The 20514-nt window shown below is 35.7% G+C and overlaps 2 protein-coding genes and 1 long non-coding RNA gene across 12 annotated transcripts in view; 1 reads left to right on the plus strand and 2 right to left on the minus strand.

Annotated features, from left to right (window-relative positions):
* LOC141380742 (uncharacterized) overlaps nucleotides 1-9053 on the minus strand; it is a 125455-nt gene extending 116402 nt beyond the window's left edge. For 9 of the 10 annotated variants that reach the window (XR_015525210.1, XR_015525213.1, XR_015525215.1 and 6 more), the window contains exons 1-2: nucleotides 8900-9053; nucleotides 4207-4382 (exon numbers count right to left, since the gene is read on the minus strand). Coding sequence is in view for 1 of the 10 variants with exons in the window: in XM_087309872.1 (XP_087165998.1) it covers nucleotides 4207-4382; nucleotides 8900-8925 (202 nt within the window). In the remaining 9 variants the exon portion in view is untranslated. Of the gene's footprint in view, nucleotides 1-3392; nucleotides 4027-4206; nucleotides 4383-8899 lie in introns of those variants that run through there. The other variant, XR_015525216.1, reaches the window with a different exon arrangement.
* A 754-nt stretch (nucleotides 9054-9807) lies between these two features.
* Nucleotides 9808-20485, minus strand: hccsb (holocytochrome c synthase b). The gene is given in 7 exon segments (NM_201451.1): nucleotides 9808-11037; nucleotides 12598-12684; nucleotides 14524-14643; nucleotides 15681-15829; nucleotides 18513-18646; nucleotides 18723-18857; nucleotides 20418-20485. Coding segments are annotated over 6 exon segments (810 nt in total). The 5' UTR covers nucleotides 18844-18857; nucleotides 20418-20485; the 3' UTR covers nucleotides 9808-10838.
* LOC147838080 (uncharacterized) overlaps nucleotides 17435-20514 on the plus strand; it is a 982747-nt gene continuing 979667 nt past the window's right edge. Inside the window, exon 1 of the long non-coding RNA XR_015525240.1 lies at nucleotides 17435-18157. This is a non-coding gene — a long non-coding RNA (uncharacterized LOC147838080). The remainder of the gene's footprint in view (nucleotides 18158-20514) is intronic.

A 20514-nucleotide genomic window follows, 5' to 3' on the forward strand; every position in this document is an offset into this window, starting at 1 on the left:
TACCTATTCCAGTCTGTTGTTTTTTACTCATGTGTGTTTACGGTAAAGTGTGTGGGAGAAGTGGTCCTGATGCAAATCGCGCATGACATTTGCATTTAAAACAGCCACCGATAAACAAGCAATTACACTGAAACTGAGGATGAGACACAAACACACATGAAGATTCACTTTCTCTTCATATAGACATATTTTTGTCAATATGCAGTGACCCCGAAGCACTTATGCCACTTAAAAATGTCTGAATGTCTGCATTATATAGCATAAAGTGTGTGTGCACTTTGTTTCCCTCAATTAATGCCACTTAGATTGATATTTTATAAAATTCCTTGACATTTAGACATTAAATGTGGCCTGCGGGAGTGATTCAGGTTCAAAAGAAAGTGAGCTTAATCACTGCAACTGCTGGCATAATGTTTATTACCATAGAAAATGTAATGTATATTATTATCATAAATCAATCTGGACTCTGCTCTCATTTTAAATATATTAATATATCATATATATCAGAGGTTTAAAAACTTTCAAATTGTCTCCAAAGAGTATTTTCTGAACAGCAAGGTTTATTTGTTATTAATTTTTCTGTATATTTATTTAGGCCTGGCACAAAAATCAATATATGGAGTTATCACACAATACACAACATGACCTCAATCCTTTTTAGTGATGTAATATATATCGCCTATACATGAAAACCAATTCTAGCAGCATTTTAGCTATTTGTGCAACATTTCTATCTCTATTAGGCCCCGTTTACAATGTCAGTTCTTAATGCCCAACTCTGATTTGTTGCCTATATCTGATTTGTTTGCCTGTCTGTTTACATCCATTCATTCACTTTCTTGTCGGCTTAGTCCCTTTATTAATCCGGGGTCGCCAAAGCGGAATGAACCGCCAACTTATCCAGCAAGTTTTTACGCAGCATAAGCCCTTCCGGCCGCAACCCATCTCTGGGAAACATCCACACACACATTCACACACACACTCATACACTACGGACAATTTAGCCTACCCAATTCACCTGTACCGCATGTCTTTGGACTGTGGGAGAAACCGGAGCACCCGGAGGAAACCAACGCGAAGGCAGGGAGAACATGCAAACTCCACACAGAAACGCCAACTGAGTCGAGGTTCGAACCAGCGACCCAGCAACCTTCTTGCTGTGAGGCGACAGCACTACTTACTGCGCCACTGCCTCGCCCCTGTCTGTTTACATGTTGTTTTAATTGTGACCCATATCCAAGTCATGCGTTTACACTTGCCATACAATTTACGATGTCGCGCATGCATCTGTGCCACACTAGCCACGATGGGAGAAATTGTCTTGTTTTTAGCTCTGCGAAATATACGAAGTGTAGAATAAGCAGTGAATGGTTTAGTCCAGATTTACCCCCACGCAGTTTATGTAATGGTATGGCCCTGATGTGTGTGTGTAGCTGAAGATGTAGCCTTTGCCTGGGTGCGCACTGGTGTTGGAGAGAATAAAGTTATTCTGTGTAGCCCGCAGTGCGTGTTTTAATAGCGACAAAAAGCAAAAATTACAACACAAAGTTCGCCCAACTTTAAAATGATTTTGAGGCGGAGCTGGGAAAGGGCCGTCATCGCAGTTTGCGCTTATGGTTTATATGCTTTATGATGTCCTCCACCATTCAGAGGAATGTGTGGGTACGAGAGAGATCTCAGGTCTGGTGGGAGCAAATTGTGGCGACTGACCACTTTCCTCCTCTGTGTTTCCTCTGATGTTGTTTACGGCATCGGCATCTCCACATACGCTCTTCTTTCTGTCATTAAACCGCAGAGAAGCACCACATTGTCGCAAGTTTAATGATGTACAGAACGGAATGCCTCAATAAATCCGATCTGCCTGTTTACATAAAAGTCGCATTGTCACATATCCGATCTATATCTGATTTATTTCTACATATGAAGGAGGCTTGAAACCGAATCTGAATATCCGAATTCATGCGTTTTTTTCGTGTTTACACGGTCATTGATCAGATCTGATCTGTGTCACATATGAGCAAAAAATCTGAATGAGGTCACATTTAACTGGCAGTGTAAACGGGGCCTTTGAGGTGTGAGTGTCAGTATGGTTAAAAACCTCTATAAATTACTATAGTATATAACCATCATGTGTATGTCTGACAACTAAAAACAGAGCAGCAGATACTGCAGCCTCGGTTACTTTTTACGTTGTACTTTTTTGTTAACTTTTATTATATACTTTTATTTTATTTTATATTATTTGTTTAGGATATGTCTTTGCATTCTGATTCCAATGCCTAATTATTCAATTGTCAAAATGGCTATAATTAAATGAAATATCCTTAAGAATTAAATATTATGTGTACTTTAAAAAGGGTGTACTTGCATTTTGATGCTATTATATTGTCGTTCTGGCATTAGTGTGGCAGAGTGGCATAAAATGGTCTTACAGTTCAGTTCAGTTCAAGTTGCTTTATTGGCATGACATTAAGTACAGTATTGCCAAAGCATTTCAAATATGAAACATATTAAAACTATTGAAAATAATAATTAATAGTAATACAGATAAGATATAATGACACACACAAAAAAAACAATACAATATATAATATTATATAATATATAATATTGTCTTACAATGACAATAAAATGATTTATAGCAATATGCTCCAGTTTCCCCCACAAGTCCAAAGACATGCGCTACAGGTGCATTGGGTAGACTGAGCGTGCTTTCACACCTGTGAATCGATTCAGTTGTTCCGAAACAGAGATTAAAATTGTTACATTGTTGCTCTTTGCTCTTGGTGAGGTTCGCTTTCACACTGCAAAGTTTCTAAACGGACCAAAAGAGCTAAAACAAGTCATGTGTGAGTAAAGATCCGCTCCAGAATTTGTTTCAATCGAGCCGAGACCACTTCAATCAAGCAATCTCAGAGTGATTGATTTGGCGCGGATCCTAGCGTGATTGCTGGTTTCACATATGCCAAACGAACCGCGCTAACTGGGCAAACGAGACAGGTTCCGAAACAAAAGTGTAGGTGTGAAAGCACTCTAAATTGTCCGTAGTGTATGAGTGTGAATGAGTGACTGGAAGGGCATCCGCTGTGTAAAACATATGCTGGATAAGTTGCCGGTTCATTCCACTTTGGCGAACCCAGAATAATAAAGGGACTAAGCTGAAAAGAATATGACTGAATGAAAGAATAATAACTATAATAATAATTTTAGTAATAGTTTTAGTGATTCTGTTGTTATGATATAATAATTATTATTGTACTATAATATTTATTATTATTATTAGATTATAAAATAATATATAATATACTAGATTATAATAACAATAATAATAATAACAATAATTATTATGTTTTTTGTGTTATATTCATCAAAAAAAACAAACTGACCAGAAGTTAAAGAATTAAGTTTTTTTTTATTCTAAAATATAAACTGTATTTACTTTTATATAAAAAGTATTGTTTTTAACATAAATAATAAGAGAAGAACAACCATTTTAATGAAGGAGCTGCCATTATTGGTGATCACAACAGAACAGCAAATCATCATATTAAAATGTGTATGAACGTAAAGATGCTAACGAAAATCAGCTTTAAATCACAAATGACATTCGAAAATATTTCCACATTAAAAAGGAAATATTCTACATCTAAATAACATTTCAAAATGAAGTGAATCTGCAACACACAAGCCTTTCCATCATTCTGGATGCAGTTCACAATCAATACAAAAAAAAAAAAAAAACTTGAGGCAACATGTGAAAGTCCATGTCAGCGATGATGACCCTCCACCAATAACCCTGCAGCTAGAAACTTTCCAACTCTTTTCCTCCCTCCAATAATTAATGTTACAGTTCTGGAATCCAGACAAAAGCCTGGTTATTGTACTTGGCACAGCTGGGCATCTTTTGCTATGTAAATGAAACAGACTGGAAGGATTGCAGGGGGGCTCGAATCCCCCCGCCACACTCCACTGCCACGGGCTGTTTGTATATCTGTTCTGTGCACTACAAGGGGATTTTCTGGTTCCCTGCCAAACAGAAGCCCAGACAGGGAGGGTAAAAAAAAGCTAAATACAAACATACAGTATCTCTGTCGCCACACATACATTATTCAAAAAAATGGGCTTGGGGGAAAAAAGGATGCAATGGACTCGCAAATGAAGTCTGAAAACTGCTGAGAGATCAGTGGCAGTGCTCATGAAACTCACCCAAATCAGGCTGGCATCTGAACAGGACTGAGAGGTGGAAAGTTCTTCCCCAGAGGACGAGGTTATTCTGGGCCGTGAGTGAAGATTTCTTTCCCACACCTACTCGCAGACACGAGGATCCTCTGATCGTCCTCGAGGTGTAGCAAAAAAAGCCCTCACTGGATGGACTGTTGCACCTTTAGGATAAATATACAGTTGAAGTCCGAATTATTAGCCTTACTGAATTACCAGCCCCCCTGTATATCTTCCCCGATTTCTGTTTAACACATTTCTAAACATAATAAGTCATTTCTAATAACTGCTTTCTGACAACACATGATATTTTTCTTGATATTTTTCAAGATACGAAGTAGGTGTTGGAATTTTAGTCGATTCCATGCGTGTTCAAGAAAAAAAGGTCAGGAGAGGTTTTTCTTTAATGTCAAAAATCGTAACTATTTATTGGAAACAAATGAATAACTCGATTCACAGAATTCTGTTATCCTCCATGCAATGCAAAAGTTACATTCAGGTGGTGCGCTACAGGTTTCTTTTCCTGACTTCAACTTATATCCACTTGTTAAGTGTGACGTCACGTGAAGCGGCTTCCGAGTCCAAGCGCTCTTTTCAACTGAATGGGGAGACTCATGAAATGGTAATAATAAACGTTTACAAAGCGATTTAATGCTTCCAAAAATCACAATCGCAGTATGTCCATGCCTAATATCCGATGGCCAGAAAGTGATGAATGTTTTTATAAATTGTTACATTTTTGGTATTTGTTATGCAGCAAGCCCAGAGATTGTTGTGTACACTATGATTTTATATAAATTTAACTTTAATGTGTGATAGGAATAAAACGTGATCATAATGAATGATTTCTCCACTCAAATGAATGGCGGCTTGGACCCGGAAACAGTATTACATACGTCACAAACACGTCACCACTTAACAAGCGGATAGGCAGCGGATATTAACAGGTGGAGTTTAGTTAAATTCGTCATTCATTCATTCATTCATTCATTCATTCATTCATTCATTTTCTTGTCGGCTTAGTCCCTTCATTAATCTGGGGTCGCCACAGCGGAATGAACAGCGGATGCAACCCATCTCTGGGAAACATCCACACATTCACACTCATACACTACGGACAATTTAGCCTACCCAATTCACCTGTACCGCATGTCTTTGGACTGTGGAGGAAACTGGAGTACCCGGGGGAAACCCACGCGAACGCAGGGAGAACATGCAAACTCCACACAGAAACGCCAACTGAGCCGAAGATCGAACCAGCGACCTTCTTGCTGTGAGGTGAACGTGCTACCCACTGCGTCGCCAAATTCATCATTTGTCAATCATTATTCAGTCCTCCATTGGCCGCACCCATACATGAGTCCTCTTTTTCTACAAATTCTTTGCACAAAAATAAAAGCATAAAACTTTTTGTGCTCCGTGTTCAGTTTTAACACCTTTCTTCAGACAGGAAGTTTCTGCAGAGCTGAATTTAATTTTGGACCAGCATTTATCTACTTCTGGAAATATGCTAATTAGTATGCACAGCATCTCACACACCACAGTAGAAGTTCAGTTGATATTTGACCCTTAAATGACCAATGCAAATAATTGTTTGATTAAAAAAAAAAGAGACAAAAATAATAAAACATTGATTCCTATTTTCTAACATAGGGCTGGTCCGATAAACGATATTATATTGAATCGAGATAAAATGTGTGTCAATAACAATGATAAGCTCCGGACTTTTTTACTCTATATTTATTTTAGAGCCAATCACACAGTGGAAATGTGCAATCTAAAAGTGTTTTGGTATCAAATTTACGGAGACCGAGATGTAGAGATTCAAAATGTATCGAATTTTCGAGATGTATCGAATTTTCGGCCACTGAAAATAGATCGGCCGAAAATATGTTATGCCATTCAGGGACGGATTAAACCAATAAGTGAGGTAAGCGGCCACTTAGGGCCCCAGGAAATCTGGGGGCCCCAATAAAAATAAATTTTGTATGGTAAGATTTACAAATACAATTTTAACGTAAATAAGTATTATTTAATTTACTGCAATCAAATATAATATTATCATAATAATGTAATGTTATGTAATAATAATAAAATTACACAATAAAATATCCATCATGGAGGAGTCCAGCAGTAAAATTTATAAAAATATATATATTTATTGTATTTAGTTGTTAATTCGTTTTAAGAAAACTATACATTTATAATGAAGAGATTGTGTTAATTTAAAATGTCAAAAAGAAGATTGAGTGATACAAAAAATAACAGCAATATAATTAAAAATTAAATAAAAGCAGAAAGGGTGTATTTCAAGACTTGGGCGCTATACGGCTGAAATTGCTTAGGGCCCCAAAACCACTAAATGCCATTTTAATGGATGCTCTAATTATTGTAGCTTCAGACATTGTTGGGGTACTTGTTTAAAAATGAAAGCATTTACAACATGTATCGAAATATATTTCAAGAGTTCCCACTTAGATATGATTGGCATTTATAGCAGGTTTGGGATGCTGTCCCGGGAGAGAACCCTGAGCTCGGAGATATTTGAGCCCAGGGCTCCCGCCCGGTCTAGAAGCATATCAGGAGAACCGAGATCAGGTAGGTCTTGATCGCTCCCCCTTTAGAAGAGGAGAAAAAAGGAGGAGATGGGGTGGAAGGGGGGATTCATCCAAAACGAAGATAGTGCAATAAGGAGAAAGTGATCCATTTATATTAAGCTAGGATCATTCTGATTGGATTATTACTGATTACGGATGAGTGGCCAGCGGTGCACAATCATATCACGTGCTCCTCTCGAAATTAGTTTATGAAACTTCACATCGTTATCGTTTAATATGGAAAATAAATATTGAGATTGAATTTTTTTCCATATCGCCCAGCCCTAACTTAAAGTGCAATTTAAAGGCTTAACTATGTTAATTAGAGTAATTAGGCAAGTTATTGTATAACAATGGTTTGTTCGCAAAAATGATTGCTTAAGGAGGCTAATAATATTGACTTTAAAATGGTTATAAAAATTTTAAACTGCTGTGTTTACAGCATTGATGTAATCCAATTAAAACACACTTAGTTAAATAGACTTAAGCATTCATTTAGTTGTTCAAGCATGAAACAAGATGAAAGACTGTTGTAACCGCTAGCACTGTCAGTAGCAACAAGCTAGCGCAGAAACTCTCATTGAAAACACTGGGGTAAAATAAACTGTCATCTTTTAAAGACATGGCGGGAAAAAATGTTAAATAAAATTTTATGTAGTGCTTCTTTTGTATCTAGGACCCACTTTATATTGTATATTTAACATGCAGTGAAGATCGCTGATTTTTAAAGAAATCAGATCTTAAAAAAATGACAATTTTGTAATGGAAAGACTTGGGCTGCCTGGCTGAAAATCAAAAGTGTGTGCAACTAGCCCATTGCCAAAAGTGCCAGGAGTAAACATGTAACTGTTTACCCCACCTGTGGGGCAAGTTGTAACAGACAGAGCATTAGTTGTAACACATGCTTACAAAGTCAGATTTTACATAATTAATTCAAATTCAGTTTACTTTAAATAGAAGTTAGATTTCCTCAGTGCTTAGCTCAGTTTATTTTTTATTCTACATAGCACAGTGTTTATTTATTTATCCATTGGATGAACACATTTGGATGTATTTGCATTATTATACATTATTATACAAAGCGTTTATTTGCATTATTAGCAATAAAATTTGTTTCTTTCTGTTAAAAAACATTTTATATAAAAAGTTATTGATGTCACACTCAAAATTCAGCAATTATTTGGTTAGTTTAACTGGTTTCCAACAATGTGGCTTGATTGTAACTCCCTGTTACAAGTCGTATGTCTATATGGTTCCAACTAATCCCGCTGTGTCGCATTTTTCTCAAAGCTGGCCAGCACCCTGCTGAAAAATCCAGCTTAAACCAGCCTAGGCTGGTTGACTAGTTTTAGCTGGCCGACCAGCCTGGTTTTAGAGGGGTTTTGGCCACTTCCAGCCTGGTTTCCAGCCATTTCCAGCCTGGTCTTAGCTGATCAGGCTGGGAGATGACCAGCTAAAACCAGCTTGACCAGCCTAGCCAAGCTGGGAGTCCAGCCAAAACCAGCTATATCCAGCCTGGCCAAGCTGGTTTTACAAGGATTTGGCTGGTCATTTTCCAGCCTGACCAGCTAAGACCAGGCTGGAAATGGCTGGAAACCAGCCTGGAAATGGCCAAAACCCCTCTAAAACCAGGCTGATCAACCAGCTAAAATCAGCCAACCAGCCTAGGCTGGTTTAAGCTGGATTTTTCAGCAGGGCAGTTAGTGTTTTTTTTTTTTACATCTTTCAAAGTGATTCCATCTTTTGGCCTAGAAGACAGTAATCACAACAATGAGATTTTACTAACATACTTTCACAGATTTAAAAAAAAAAAATACAAATATATAGACAATAAAAAAATAAATACGTACATTCTGCAAAAAAAAAAAAAAAAAGTTTCTCCTGTGTTTCTCATTCAAATTTGGCCGAAATTTTTCAATAATTGTCAGGAAGACGTCTGCTGACATTGTGGTGAAAAACCTCGAAAGCATGCCATCGTTACCTTAAAACTACGTTACATTTTACCCCGCGTTACTTCGTGCCCCGCGCTCCCCTAGAAGCTCTGTCACGAAAACCCATTCCTCATATCATATGTGTGAACATACCTGGCAAAGCTCTTTCTGATTCTCATTCAGGTGGTTCAATCTATAAGCACGACGTTTAGAGAACTTTGAAACACTTTCGCTTTTAATTATAACGTACTTTACAGTTGTGTTTCCCAACCAACTTTCCTGGAGGGCCGCCAAATACTACATGGATGTCACCTTTGTCTGTCACACCCATTACATGTCTTTCAGTCTTTGCTAATGAGCTAATGATCTGAATCAGGTGTGTTAGATTAAGGAGACAGGGAAATGTGCAGAGCTGGTGCCTCCAGGAACATAGATGAGAAACACTGCTGTATAGCATCAGAATACAGTTTTTAGTGTCACATTCCACTTGACACTTCAAGAAAGCATTGAATGGGGTAATTGAAAATGTAACTTCACTCTCTGACAGTAGATGGCGCTAAAATAAACATCAGTTGTACAAAAACAGGTGTACAAACAATACTTACGTCATACTGGAGGATGGACGATGGAAAGAAAATAACATCCGAAATCAGTCAAACTAAGTTTCAGTCATGTATTGTTTGTAAATTTCGTTCAATATCTATGTATTATTTTATTGTCAGATCTTAACTTCGACGAAGACGAGACTGGAGATAAAGGAGATAAAAGGCTGGAAATGTAAGCTTATTACAAAATGCTACAAAAACCGCACTAAGGGCGGTAGTTTCAGCTAGTTATTTTTAGAGATAGCATTTATAAACGTGACTACTTACAGATAACATATTGCTGTAGTTTATAATCAATACTACATTTCCACATAATACAGCTCAATAATTGGATCATAAGTGAAGTCTCAAAATAATTATTAATACTGCATGTATTGGATTCTGTGAGTGAGATCAGACAAACAGCTTTCCAATTTGACAACCTACTATTCAATCAACAAGAAAAAGGCATGCTTGTGGGGGTAAGGTTAATTTAATTACAGAAAACCAGCACAGACACAGTATAAAGTAGCAACAAGTAGAAATTGAGTTTCTCTCTTGTATTTAATTAACAGTTATGTCCAACATATTTCTCAGTAAGGTTCCTTTATTATCTTTTTTTAAAAATAAGCTTTTCTTTTATTTTTACTAGGTGAACTCCATCTAGCCAATGATTTCATTTCATTAGCCAAAATGCTATTAAGTGGACACTAATCATCAACACTGATGAAAAGCGAAGTCAAAAAAATGAGGGAAGAGCACCACCTGCTGGAGGAAGCTAGACAGTGACAGGACACATGATCGTCGTGTTAAATTGTGAACTTTACATGATGATTTATTTGTTAAAATTGTGTAGTTCCCAATAAACACAAATGAAGTCACAAACTGTATTTAATTAACAGACACCAATGGGGGAAATATTTCTCACTCACTCAAAAAGAGCTATCTGAAAAGGTTAGCATAAACACAATGCTAACGGCTTGTTTACAATAAATAATCCCTAAAAGTGAGAGAAAACAATTGTGACGCTGATGAATATGGAAGAGATGAGTAACTGAAAAAAGCTTATAAGCAAAAATTAATAATAAACCACACATGGTTCATCTAATCAATTAGTCATCATTAATAACCAAACCGTTTCACTGAACAGCTGCCAATTGCTCTCTGGATGAACTAAAACACTCAATAATCAGCCTGAAAAAGAAAAACAACCAGCAGATATGTTTGACCTCTGAGTAAGATCAGATAGAGATGTTTTCAATTAGATAATCTTAACTCAAGCAGAAAAATAAAGCTTGTTGATAAATTCAGGAGGAAAAAAAAAGAAAACACTGATAGACTCTCTAACCGAGCTCATTCACAGCCTAGAAGTAACTCAATGTGCAACAATTTGCAAGATTTATTACAGTCAGAACTCAACCAAAATTGAGCGACAACCTCGTAGCACACAGATTAATTTATCGATACTGAACAGTCTTATAGTGATGCAGAAATGGTAAAAACAGATTCTATGATGTCCAGCGCCACCAGGCCACCTTCATCCGATCCCAAACGGCTTGCATAGAGTCGAAGGCCGGACGCACATCCAGGATGGAGAACTGGTATGAGTCTTTATCAATGTCTCCATCATAGTAGTCAATAACATAGCGAACTTCTTTTCCACAGCGATCTACAATCCAGTCGTGACGGTCGAATGGCAATTCATATCTAAGAGAAAGACCCCAGAGAGGGAAATCAAGCATTCTGAAGCATTTTAACAACTAATTCTTTATATTTACAGTCAAACCAAAAATTAACACAGTTTATTACACGACTCTCTGAAATACTTGATTCTGATTGGTCAAATCACAACATTTCAAGGTATGTTAGACAACTAGAGATGTAACAGTACAAAATATTTAAAAATTTATCACAGTGTTGAAGGGAGAAGAAAGAAAAACTTTATATACACCTCATGTTACTCACAGTAATCTTTCTATTTTTTTATTAAAACATATATATTAATCACAGACTAATACATTTGTTGTGTTCATTAGGATAAATATCTTGACTAGCAACTGGCAAACCAGTCTTTTTCTCTTTGTGTCATATGTTATACTAACTGAAGTTCTTTTATCATTTTGTCATTTACTGGAACATTTTGTTAAAGTACTGCTGACAGGAGAAGAATGGCTGAAATATAATGCAAGGAGGAGATCTTGCTCCAGATATCCAGTCTACCAGAAAGATGTATGGTCACAAGTGGATGGTTGTCATAAGTTGTGAAATATGCTAAAGGTGCACTTAACTATTCAAGTTTTCTGTGCGGAAAGAGAATGGTGAAGGAGGAAGTGCAAACTGTGCAGAGAAGCAGACAGAAACTCAACCCTGTTTTACTCCATATGTCTATATAACTGGGTGCTTAGACACCGGGCATTGGTAGAACGCCTGATATAAGTCCCGGTTAGCATTGTATAGTGACTAGACTTTATCGGTGTATGCCCATAGCTCTGATTATCAAGTTATTCATTTGTATTCAATAAATTATTAATCTTTTGAGCATTGAATGGTTTTTCCTGAGTTTGAATTGAACACACATAAGAATATTCCAGCAACAGTTTTGTTAAGATGACCTCAAAATGTGTCACTTAAATGAACAAATAACTTAAATTGGCAGCTTTTTGCAATTTTGTGGCAAGCAACATAAACATGGATCCTGGCATTTTGCTTATGTTTGTATTATTTCATGTACAATGCATATTGTGTGCGTTTTAGATATTTAGGTCAAATCACACAAACCTTTTTGGATTGTAATAAGCAGCCTGGATCTTGACAAATAATAGCTTGAATAAGAAAATAGGTCAATCTGATCTTCTTTTTCAAGGTATTATTTGTCAAACAAGATCTTAGAAAATACAGGGGTCCGGGTTGCTTAATAAAAGCAAAAAGTTTGTGCGATTTGACCAAAATATCTAATTCCAATTCTTTTTATTGACTGATACTGTTTGCGATTTAATTGACACTTTAAATAAAATAAATAAAGCATATTCAAGTATGTGTTTGTCTATATACACACACATACAATATATTCATTTTTAAAAATACAGTATATCAGGGGTCTCAAACTGCTGGCTCGTGCCAGCCCAGCCCATTACTCAATATTGCCTTTCAGCTGAAAGTATATCAACATTCTGAAATAAAAGTCTCAGCAACTCCCGATTCACACAGATTCAGAAAAGAAAACGTATAGTGTCTGAATAATTTTTGATTTGTGTAATTATATCTCACCCCATCCAGTGACGTATTCTGGCTCTGGGAGAAAACTCTTTGGCTTTTCCTCCGAATCTCTTCAGAGATGGACCGCAAGGACATTCGCTGCAAGAAACAATCATGCATTTAAACTCACTGCAGTCCAGTGTGTTATGATGATTGTATGATTTGGTGCTTTGTAAAGACCACACTGCCACAAAGGCTCACGTTCATATAATACAAGCATGTGATTTTCTTGTGCGCTCTCAAATAAACATTACTGAAGTGCGATTTAGTGCGTTTATGTGATGGGCATGTCTCCAACATTTATTAGATTAGCTAAAAATATTTACGAATGTCTCCAATAGACCATCAGAGCGGCATTGATGTGTCCTGAAGTAAACTGAAACACCTATAAACTCCAGCAAGATAAAGTCATTGTATGCAGAACCACAGACCTTTATCTATCAAGTATAATTATGGAAACCGTTCATCATAACTGAAAGCTACGTCGTGTTTTCTGTCCTCACGCATCACACAGCCATGTTACTCAGTTAGTCAGCATGTTACCTTAAAATGTTAAACAAATAAAACACAGCACTACTAGGATTACAGAAAAGTTAATTGTTATAATTCACTTACATTTTAATATGTTTTGCTGCGATTATAACCCCAGAAAAACACAAAAAAACAACCGAAGGTTTTGAATGAGAAGCTGTAAATTAGCTTTAGCAGGAATGAATTTTGATGTGGCGCTGCGACAGGGAATGAATGCATGTAGCGGAAACCATGAATTATCAAGCACACATCATATGTGACCCACAGCAAATCTAGGTGGTTGTTGTAATTAGGGCTGCACGATTCTGGCTAAAATGTGTCACGATTTTTTTTTGCTTAAAATCAAGATCACGATTCTTTCGATGTAAAATAAAGGTTAATATGAGTAGGCTATTATTATTGTTAATTCTCAAACATATCACCACCTTGGAATCATAAGGTTCTATCTGTGTTCTGAATGATTTTGAGATATTGAGCTTCAAAGTTTTTGCAATCCGTATAGCAAACAGTGTGTGTAACATTTGTTTAAAAAAAGTCTTAAAATGTAAACAATAAATTGTGATTTAATAAGAATATGTCAATAACTCAATTTTGACAAAAATGTCAGATAGAACCTTATAATTCTAAAGTGACGATACGGTAAAACAACAATAATAATATTAGGCCTATGTGTAGCTGTGCGGTTTCTTAAATGCTAAATTTTGTACAGTGGTTATGGTGGACTTGAACAGACTTTCCATATGTCCTGTTTGTTAATTCACAGTAAATAACCTCAGAATATAACTATTCATAATTAAGTCATATAATCATTACATGAAAACTGAAACGACATTTCTAGGTGAATTATACCTTATAAATACAGCATGTGATAGTTTGAACACCATTTGAAGATGTTCATGTTCCTGTGAAGACTTGTGCGACTGCCCTTTTGCTTCTCTCCTGACCTTGAAAATATAATTGTCTAAATCTTAGAAAAGCTGAATTAAGATTGTGTGTAGGGTCGAGATTGTGATCTTTTTTTTTAAATAATCGTGCAACCCTAGTTGTAATTACAACCAGTTCTTTGCAGTTCAATAATGACTCTAAATGATAAATCACAATCTTAGCCTTAGTTATAAATAATAAAACGAGTTACTGGTAATCTGGCTTGTAACGCTTTCTCATTCACTTTACAATTCAGATTTTTACATAAATTGTAACAATGGATATATGACAGTTTTCAATTTGGGTGTTCAAGAAGATATTTTTCCTACTATGGATGTCACTTTACAACATTCTTCGAAAAATCTTCCTTTTTGTTTAACAGAAAACTCAAAAGTGTGAAACCACTTGAAGGAAAGTAAATATTGAGTACATTTTTGGATGAACTATCCCTTTATTTTTAAGCCCAGTGTGAGAATAAGTCACCTGGCATGTAGTGCTTCCCACTTCAGGATTTCCTGCCAGGCTTGATCGTTGTTACGGTTGTGGATCTGGATTATATTAGACATGTCTTCAGGAGCGAGGGTGTCATCCTTCCAACGCCACCTATCAAAACAACAGCATGTTATACATCGTAAATATACGACAAAATTAATCCAATTGCCACTAATGTGGAAAACATGATCATCTCCTATAGGGAAAATATTTAAAACAATAGTTCTGTTCAGATAACAGTTTAACCACTAGAAGGATTTTTGGTTCCTTTTCTGGACTTCAAAAGTCTCTGGACCATTGCAGTCTACGGAGGATGAGGAATCTAAAATATCTTAATTTATGATTGACATTCATTCATTTTCCTTCGGTTTACTCACTTATTTATTAGGGGTCGCCACAACTGAATGAAATGCCAACTTATCCAGCATATATTTTACACAGCAGATGCCCTGTCAGCCACAACCCAGTACTGGGAAACTCTCATACATGCTCACATGCACAAACACTCATACACTACGCCCAATTTAGTTCACCCAATTCACCTATAGCACATGTCTTTGAACTGAGGGGGAAACCGGAGCACCTGGAAGAAACAGATACGAACACGGGGAGAACATGCAAACTTCACACAGAAACGCCAACTGGCCTAGCCGAAACTTGAACCAGTGACATTCTTTCTGTGAGATGACAGTACTAACAACTGAGCCTCCGTGCCACCCATTGAAAGGACATGAGGGTGAGTAATTAATAAAGTAATAAGAATTTTACTTTTACTCAGTTTACTTTGGACATTACAAGGCAACATGTTCTCTATTATTTAAAAAAACAATACTGTTATCATAAGCGTTCGGTTTATAGGCATGAGTATTTGTTAATTGAAAAAACATTGGCAGACTTCCTATAAATGACACTTGTATTCTAAGCGTTAGTGAGCATAACAGCCTTTTTAGAAACATTACCAAATCGAAACGGTCTAATTCTCTGCAATGGAGAATAACAAACAATATTTCTTTCTCAATCCTGGTATTAAAGTCACAGCACTGAGAGAGTTCCTGAAACTAAGCCATACACATCAGGCCTACTGTACCCAGAGCTCTCCAAAACATGAAGAGCACACGTGTAGCACAAAATGGATTTAGGAAACTCACCCTTTCCTCAGCATGGCGTTCCAGAACATCTGTTCAGAAGGATAGACCCAGTTCTGCTCTGTGCCTGATCGAGGGATTTTAGACTCCTCTCGTTTCACAGACAGTGGGAATGGCTGGTCTGGAGCGGGCACTTGGTTTGGAGGAGGCATCTGCAGAACACGTAACATTAACATCGATACTGAAGCACATTTACAATTACTATTACACCAGATACTATAACCACAAGGTAGGGCTGCACAATATATATTTTGAGCATCAATAGCGCAATGTGTAGATCCGCAATAGTCACATCGCAGGATTAGATTATTTATTAAAGATCAAAAAATAAAAATTACTAAATATTATTATTTTATAAAATTATACAATAATGAGTGTTAATTTACGTTTATTGTTTAATTTCTGTACCTGAATACTGTTATACTGTTAGACACCATCAAACATTGTTTATTTCACTTTTATCTTTGCTCTGTTGTGCTCATACTGTATATGCTTGCAATTTATTCTAACTTATGCAAACGCAAAGTTAGTTGTTTGCTAACTTATGCAAACAAGATTTGAAAAATCTTTCATCTTAATCTATCTAATTGAATGCTATCTTTCTAAATGGCTGTTCAAATCATCTGGTGAAATTATATTCATATCACAATATATGTTAAAAAAAATTTTTAAATAATAATAATAATAATAATTTTTTAATAAATAAATCGCAGAACAAAAAATACCACAATATCATATTTTTCCTATTTCGTGCAGTCCTACTACAAGATCCTCAGCAGTCATTAAGATTTTTCTCAAATCACGTTTACATTTAAAGCTTCTACTAAAACTTAAGAATGAAGCAATGAATTTCTCTGATTATATACATATATTTTTTTGCAATTGTGCAAGAGCTTTGAAAATGACAACATCTAATAGTGATGATAATATATAAACTGAATAAATAATCACTTTACTCCTTCACTGTCAACTCAAGTTTATATGACCTGTTTTAAATGTTATTTATTTATTTATTTTTAAGATACTCTTCGTTTATACAGCAGGAAAAATAAGTATTGAACACGTCCCCATTTTTCTTAGAAAACATATTTTTAAAGGTGGCGTTGACTTTAAATTTTACCAAGATGTTAGTAAGAACCAAACAAATCTATATATGCAAAAAAACATATCGAATTAGTTTACAAATTAAGTTATATGTAATAAAATGAAATGACGCAGGGAAAAGGTATTGAACCCATGAAGAAAGGTGTAGAGAGGCAGTGAAAACCCAGACAGCAGCTGAAATCTCACAGTATTTCTTCAGCAACCCTCTGCCCTTCCTCAGTGTAAATTAATATTAGCTGCTTCAGTCAGACATCTACATTATCAGAATAATGAAAATGAAACCAGGGTGGACATTTCAGCAAGGCAATAATCTAAAACACAGCCAAGCAAACTCTCAGATGCTTTCAGAGAAAGAAAATCAAGCTGTAGAATGGCCCAGCCAATAACCTGACTTGAATCCAATAGAAAATACAAAATAAAGCTCAGATTTGATAGACGAGATCAAGATTTTACACACTGCTGAAGTCTATGAAAATCTTACACCTGAGAAATTCATGTGACTTTATTCTCCATTTGAAAGTAGGCATGGAACGATAAACATTTTTAAGGAATACCGTGGTTTGAAAAAGTCAAGGTTTTAAAACCGCTAAAATTTCCTGTAATACTTACTAAGATATATAAAAGAGTTTTTTTATTTACTTTTTTGTTTTTTTAGGACAACAGTATCTCAAGCAGAAAAAAATCCAAAGATGTTTAAAGAAAACATGTCTTAAATTGTAAAAAAGAAAATCTGTGTTTTTGAAACCAATAAAGACAGCAGAAGTCTAGAATTCATTTGAATTATTTAGCCTGACATGTTTACTGCTCCAAAATACAATAAATCTTTCAAAAAATAAAATATATTGCTTTTAAAAAAGTTTTTGTTTTTTACCCTGACATTTAAAAAAAACATATTTTAAAGCATTAATCACAAAACCGTGATATCATGAAACTGTAATATTTTTATCCAAGGTTATCATACCGTCAGAATCTTATACCGGCCCATTTCTATTCACCTAGCCGACGAGTGGCCATTTGAATCTTTTTGGCTCGAGACTTCCAGTCTCATTCACTTCCATTCATTTTTAGACATTAAAAACTGCTCGTTTCACTGTTTTATGTTGTAAACTGATATTTTCTTATTATAATATTCTACTTGGTCTAAATTGTAGAGCAAGCAGTTTCACCTTTTTCAGCTGTTTATTATTCCTAGTCATTTCTCCCATAGGCGACTGAATTGGAAGTTCTAAAACAATCGCGAAAACAGGCGCACTTCCGCATTTTAGAATAAGGTCAATATGAGGGGTGTCTTTAAGCTGCCATCACCAAAAAAGCCTTTAATATAAAGTATTAAACACATTTCAGTAGTTCAGTTTTTCTCCTTTTGTCATTTCATTGTTATTACACATTACTAATTTTTCAGATTATTTTTGTTTTGTTTTGTTTTATTTTTGTATTGTTTATCAAAATCTGGTTTATTCATGTAGACGACTCCTTTAGAAATATTTTTCCCAGTGAAAACATGACATGATCAATACTTATTTTCCCTGCTCTATATTCTCACACTATCAAATCTAAAATCTGGAATGTTTTGACTCAAGTTTATTTGATTGGTGTGGGCTTTTTCTTTCTTTATATATTTTTTCAATGCCATGTTTATGTGAGGGATTAAGTTATGCTTTAAACTGTAAAATGAAAAAACTCAATAAAAAAAATACATTAGCCAAAACCATCAACTCATCATCAGCTCACCATATTTGTCGGATCAATGGCTCCTTCTTTGGCCCTCATGGGACATTCGACAAACTCGTAAGCTCTTTCCTGATGCACAGGAGCAGCCGGTGGTGTCTGAGCCTGATGCATCGGGCACTCAGGAGGCGGAGAGCCTGGGTTTACATTACACATGATCAATTATTGCTACTAAAATCCACATTTCAAGTAAACAGATGCTGCATGACTCACTTTTGGGAGGCTCCTGATGCATGGGACACCCGGGGGGAGGAGAAGCACCGGCAAAATGAGGAGCGGAAATCACAGACTCTGCCCGAATAGTGGGAGCAAGACTGGATACGGATGCGCCCATGATGAACACCAGCCCTGAAGAGATGAGGGCAGCGAAATTAAGGCGTAAATACAATTGAAGTCAGAATAATTAGCCCTCCTGAAATATTAGCATCCCTGTATATTTTCCCCCAATATCTGTTAAACAAAAAGATATTTTTCCAACACATTTCTAAACATAATAGTTTTAATAGCTCATTTCTAATCACAGATTTAATTTATCTTTGCCATGATGACAGTAAATAATATTTTACTAGATATTTTTCAAGACACTTCTATACAGCTTAAAGTGACACTTAAAGGCTTAACTAGGCAAGTTCTTGTATAACGGTGGTTTGTTCTGTACACATTCAGAAAATATAGCTTAAAGGGGGCTAATAACTTTAACCTTAAAATGGTTTTAATAAATAAAAAACTGTTTTTTTTCTAGCCGAAATAAAATAAATAGGACTTTCTACAGAAGAAAAAATATTACAGGAAATACTGTGAAAATTTCCTCTGTTAAGCATAATTTGGGAAATCATTCATTCATTCATTCATTTTCTTTTTTGGGTTAGTCTCTTTATTTATCAGGGGTTGCCACAGCGGAATGAACCGCCAACTTATCCAGCCAATTTTTTACACAGCGGATGCCCTTCCAGCTGCAATAAATTGGGAAATATTTGGGGGGAAAAAAATTATAATTTACAGGAGGGTGAATAACTTTGACTTCAACTGTATATCTACTATCTATGATTACCTCTATCTACCATTGATGGTTATTTATTAAACATCAACATTGAACAACTGAAATCAAAACATTCAATAAAACAGTCACTTTTCTTCTTATGAATAAAAGAGAAAATAAAATAACTTGCACGATTGAAAACAAATTTATTATTCATATTTAATATTAGAAGCAGTATTAATTTCCCACACCCTTCTAAATAAATGATTAAAATACTTGACAAAGAAACATTATTACACCTCATATTTAGGCATTTAAGCTATTTGAAACATTATAGCAGAGATGTTTTGCATTTAACAGCATTTTTTATTCATTCATTCGTTTTCTTCTCGGCTTAGTCCCTTTACTAACTTGGTGTGGCCACAGCGGAATGAACCACCAACTTATCCAGCATATACAATTATGCAGCGGATGCCCAGCTTCAACTAACAGCCTTTTTATACGTACAAAATTATTTCTGTCGAATTGTTCTGAGGCCAAAATAGGATGTTTCATCTTCAATTTTTCAATATAATCATCTTTCAGACAGTAATTTGACAAATCACAAGCGAGATAGTTTTATAACAGATTTTTATCAAGTGAAAAAGATCTAACACATCATAACACTGAGCTTTCATATAGACAAACGTGACCTTTTTTATGGTCGTTTTAGTCGTTGCTGGTCACCATTAATTCTTATTGTTTTGAAGTAACGTTAATAACAGTCACACATGTACAGAACAGCCTTCCAATACAGTCATTTACACATACACTTAACACCAACCAGCATGTTACTTAACAAACAACTACTTCAAAACGAATCCAGCTTTTTGTAAAAGTTCATAAACTTTATTTATGACTGAATATTGACAAAAAAAAGACAAACTCACCTTTCGCTGTCTCTTATGTGATCATAGGACGATGCGCAATGTCAACGTGCACCGCTACTTCCGCTTCATCCAGCATGCACCGCGTGAGGGGCAGGAC

This window comes from Danio rerio, chromosome 24 (genome assembly GCF_052040795.2).
Source record: "Danio rerio strain M-AB ecotype USA chromosome 24, GRCz13ab, whole genome shotgun sequence".
NCBI classification, from domain to species: Eukaryota; Metazoa; Chordata; class Actinopteri; order Cypriniformes; family Danionidae; genus Danio; species Danio rerio.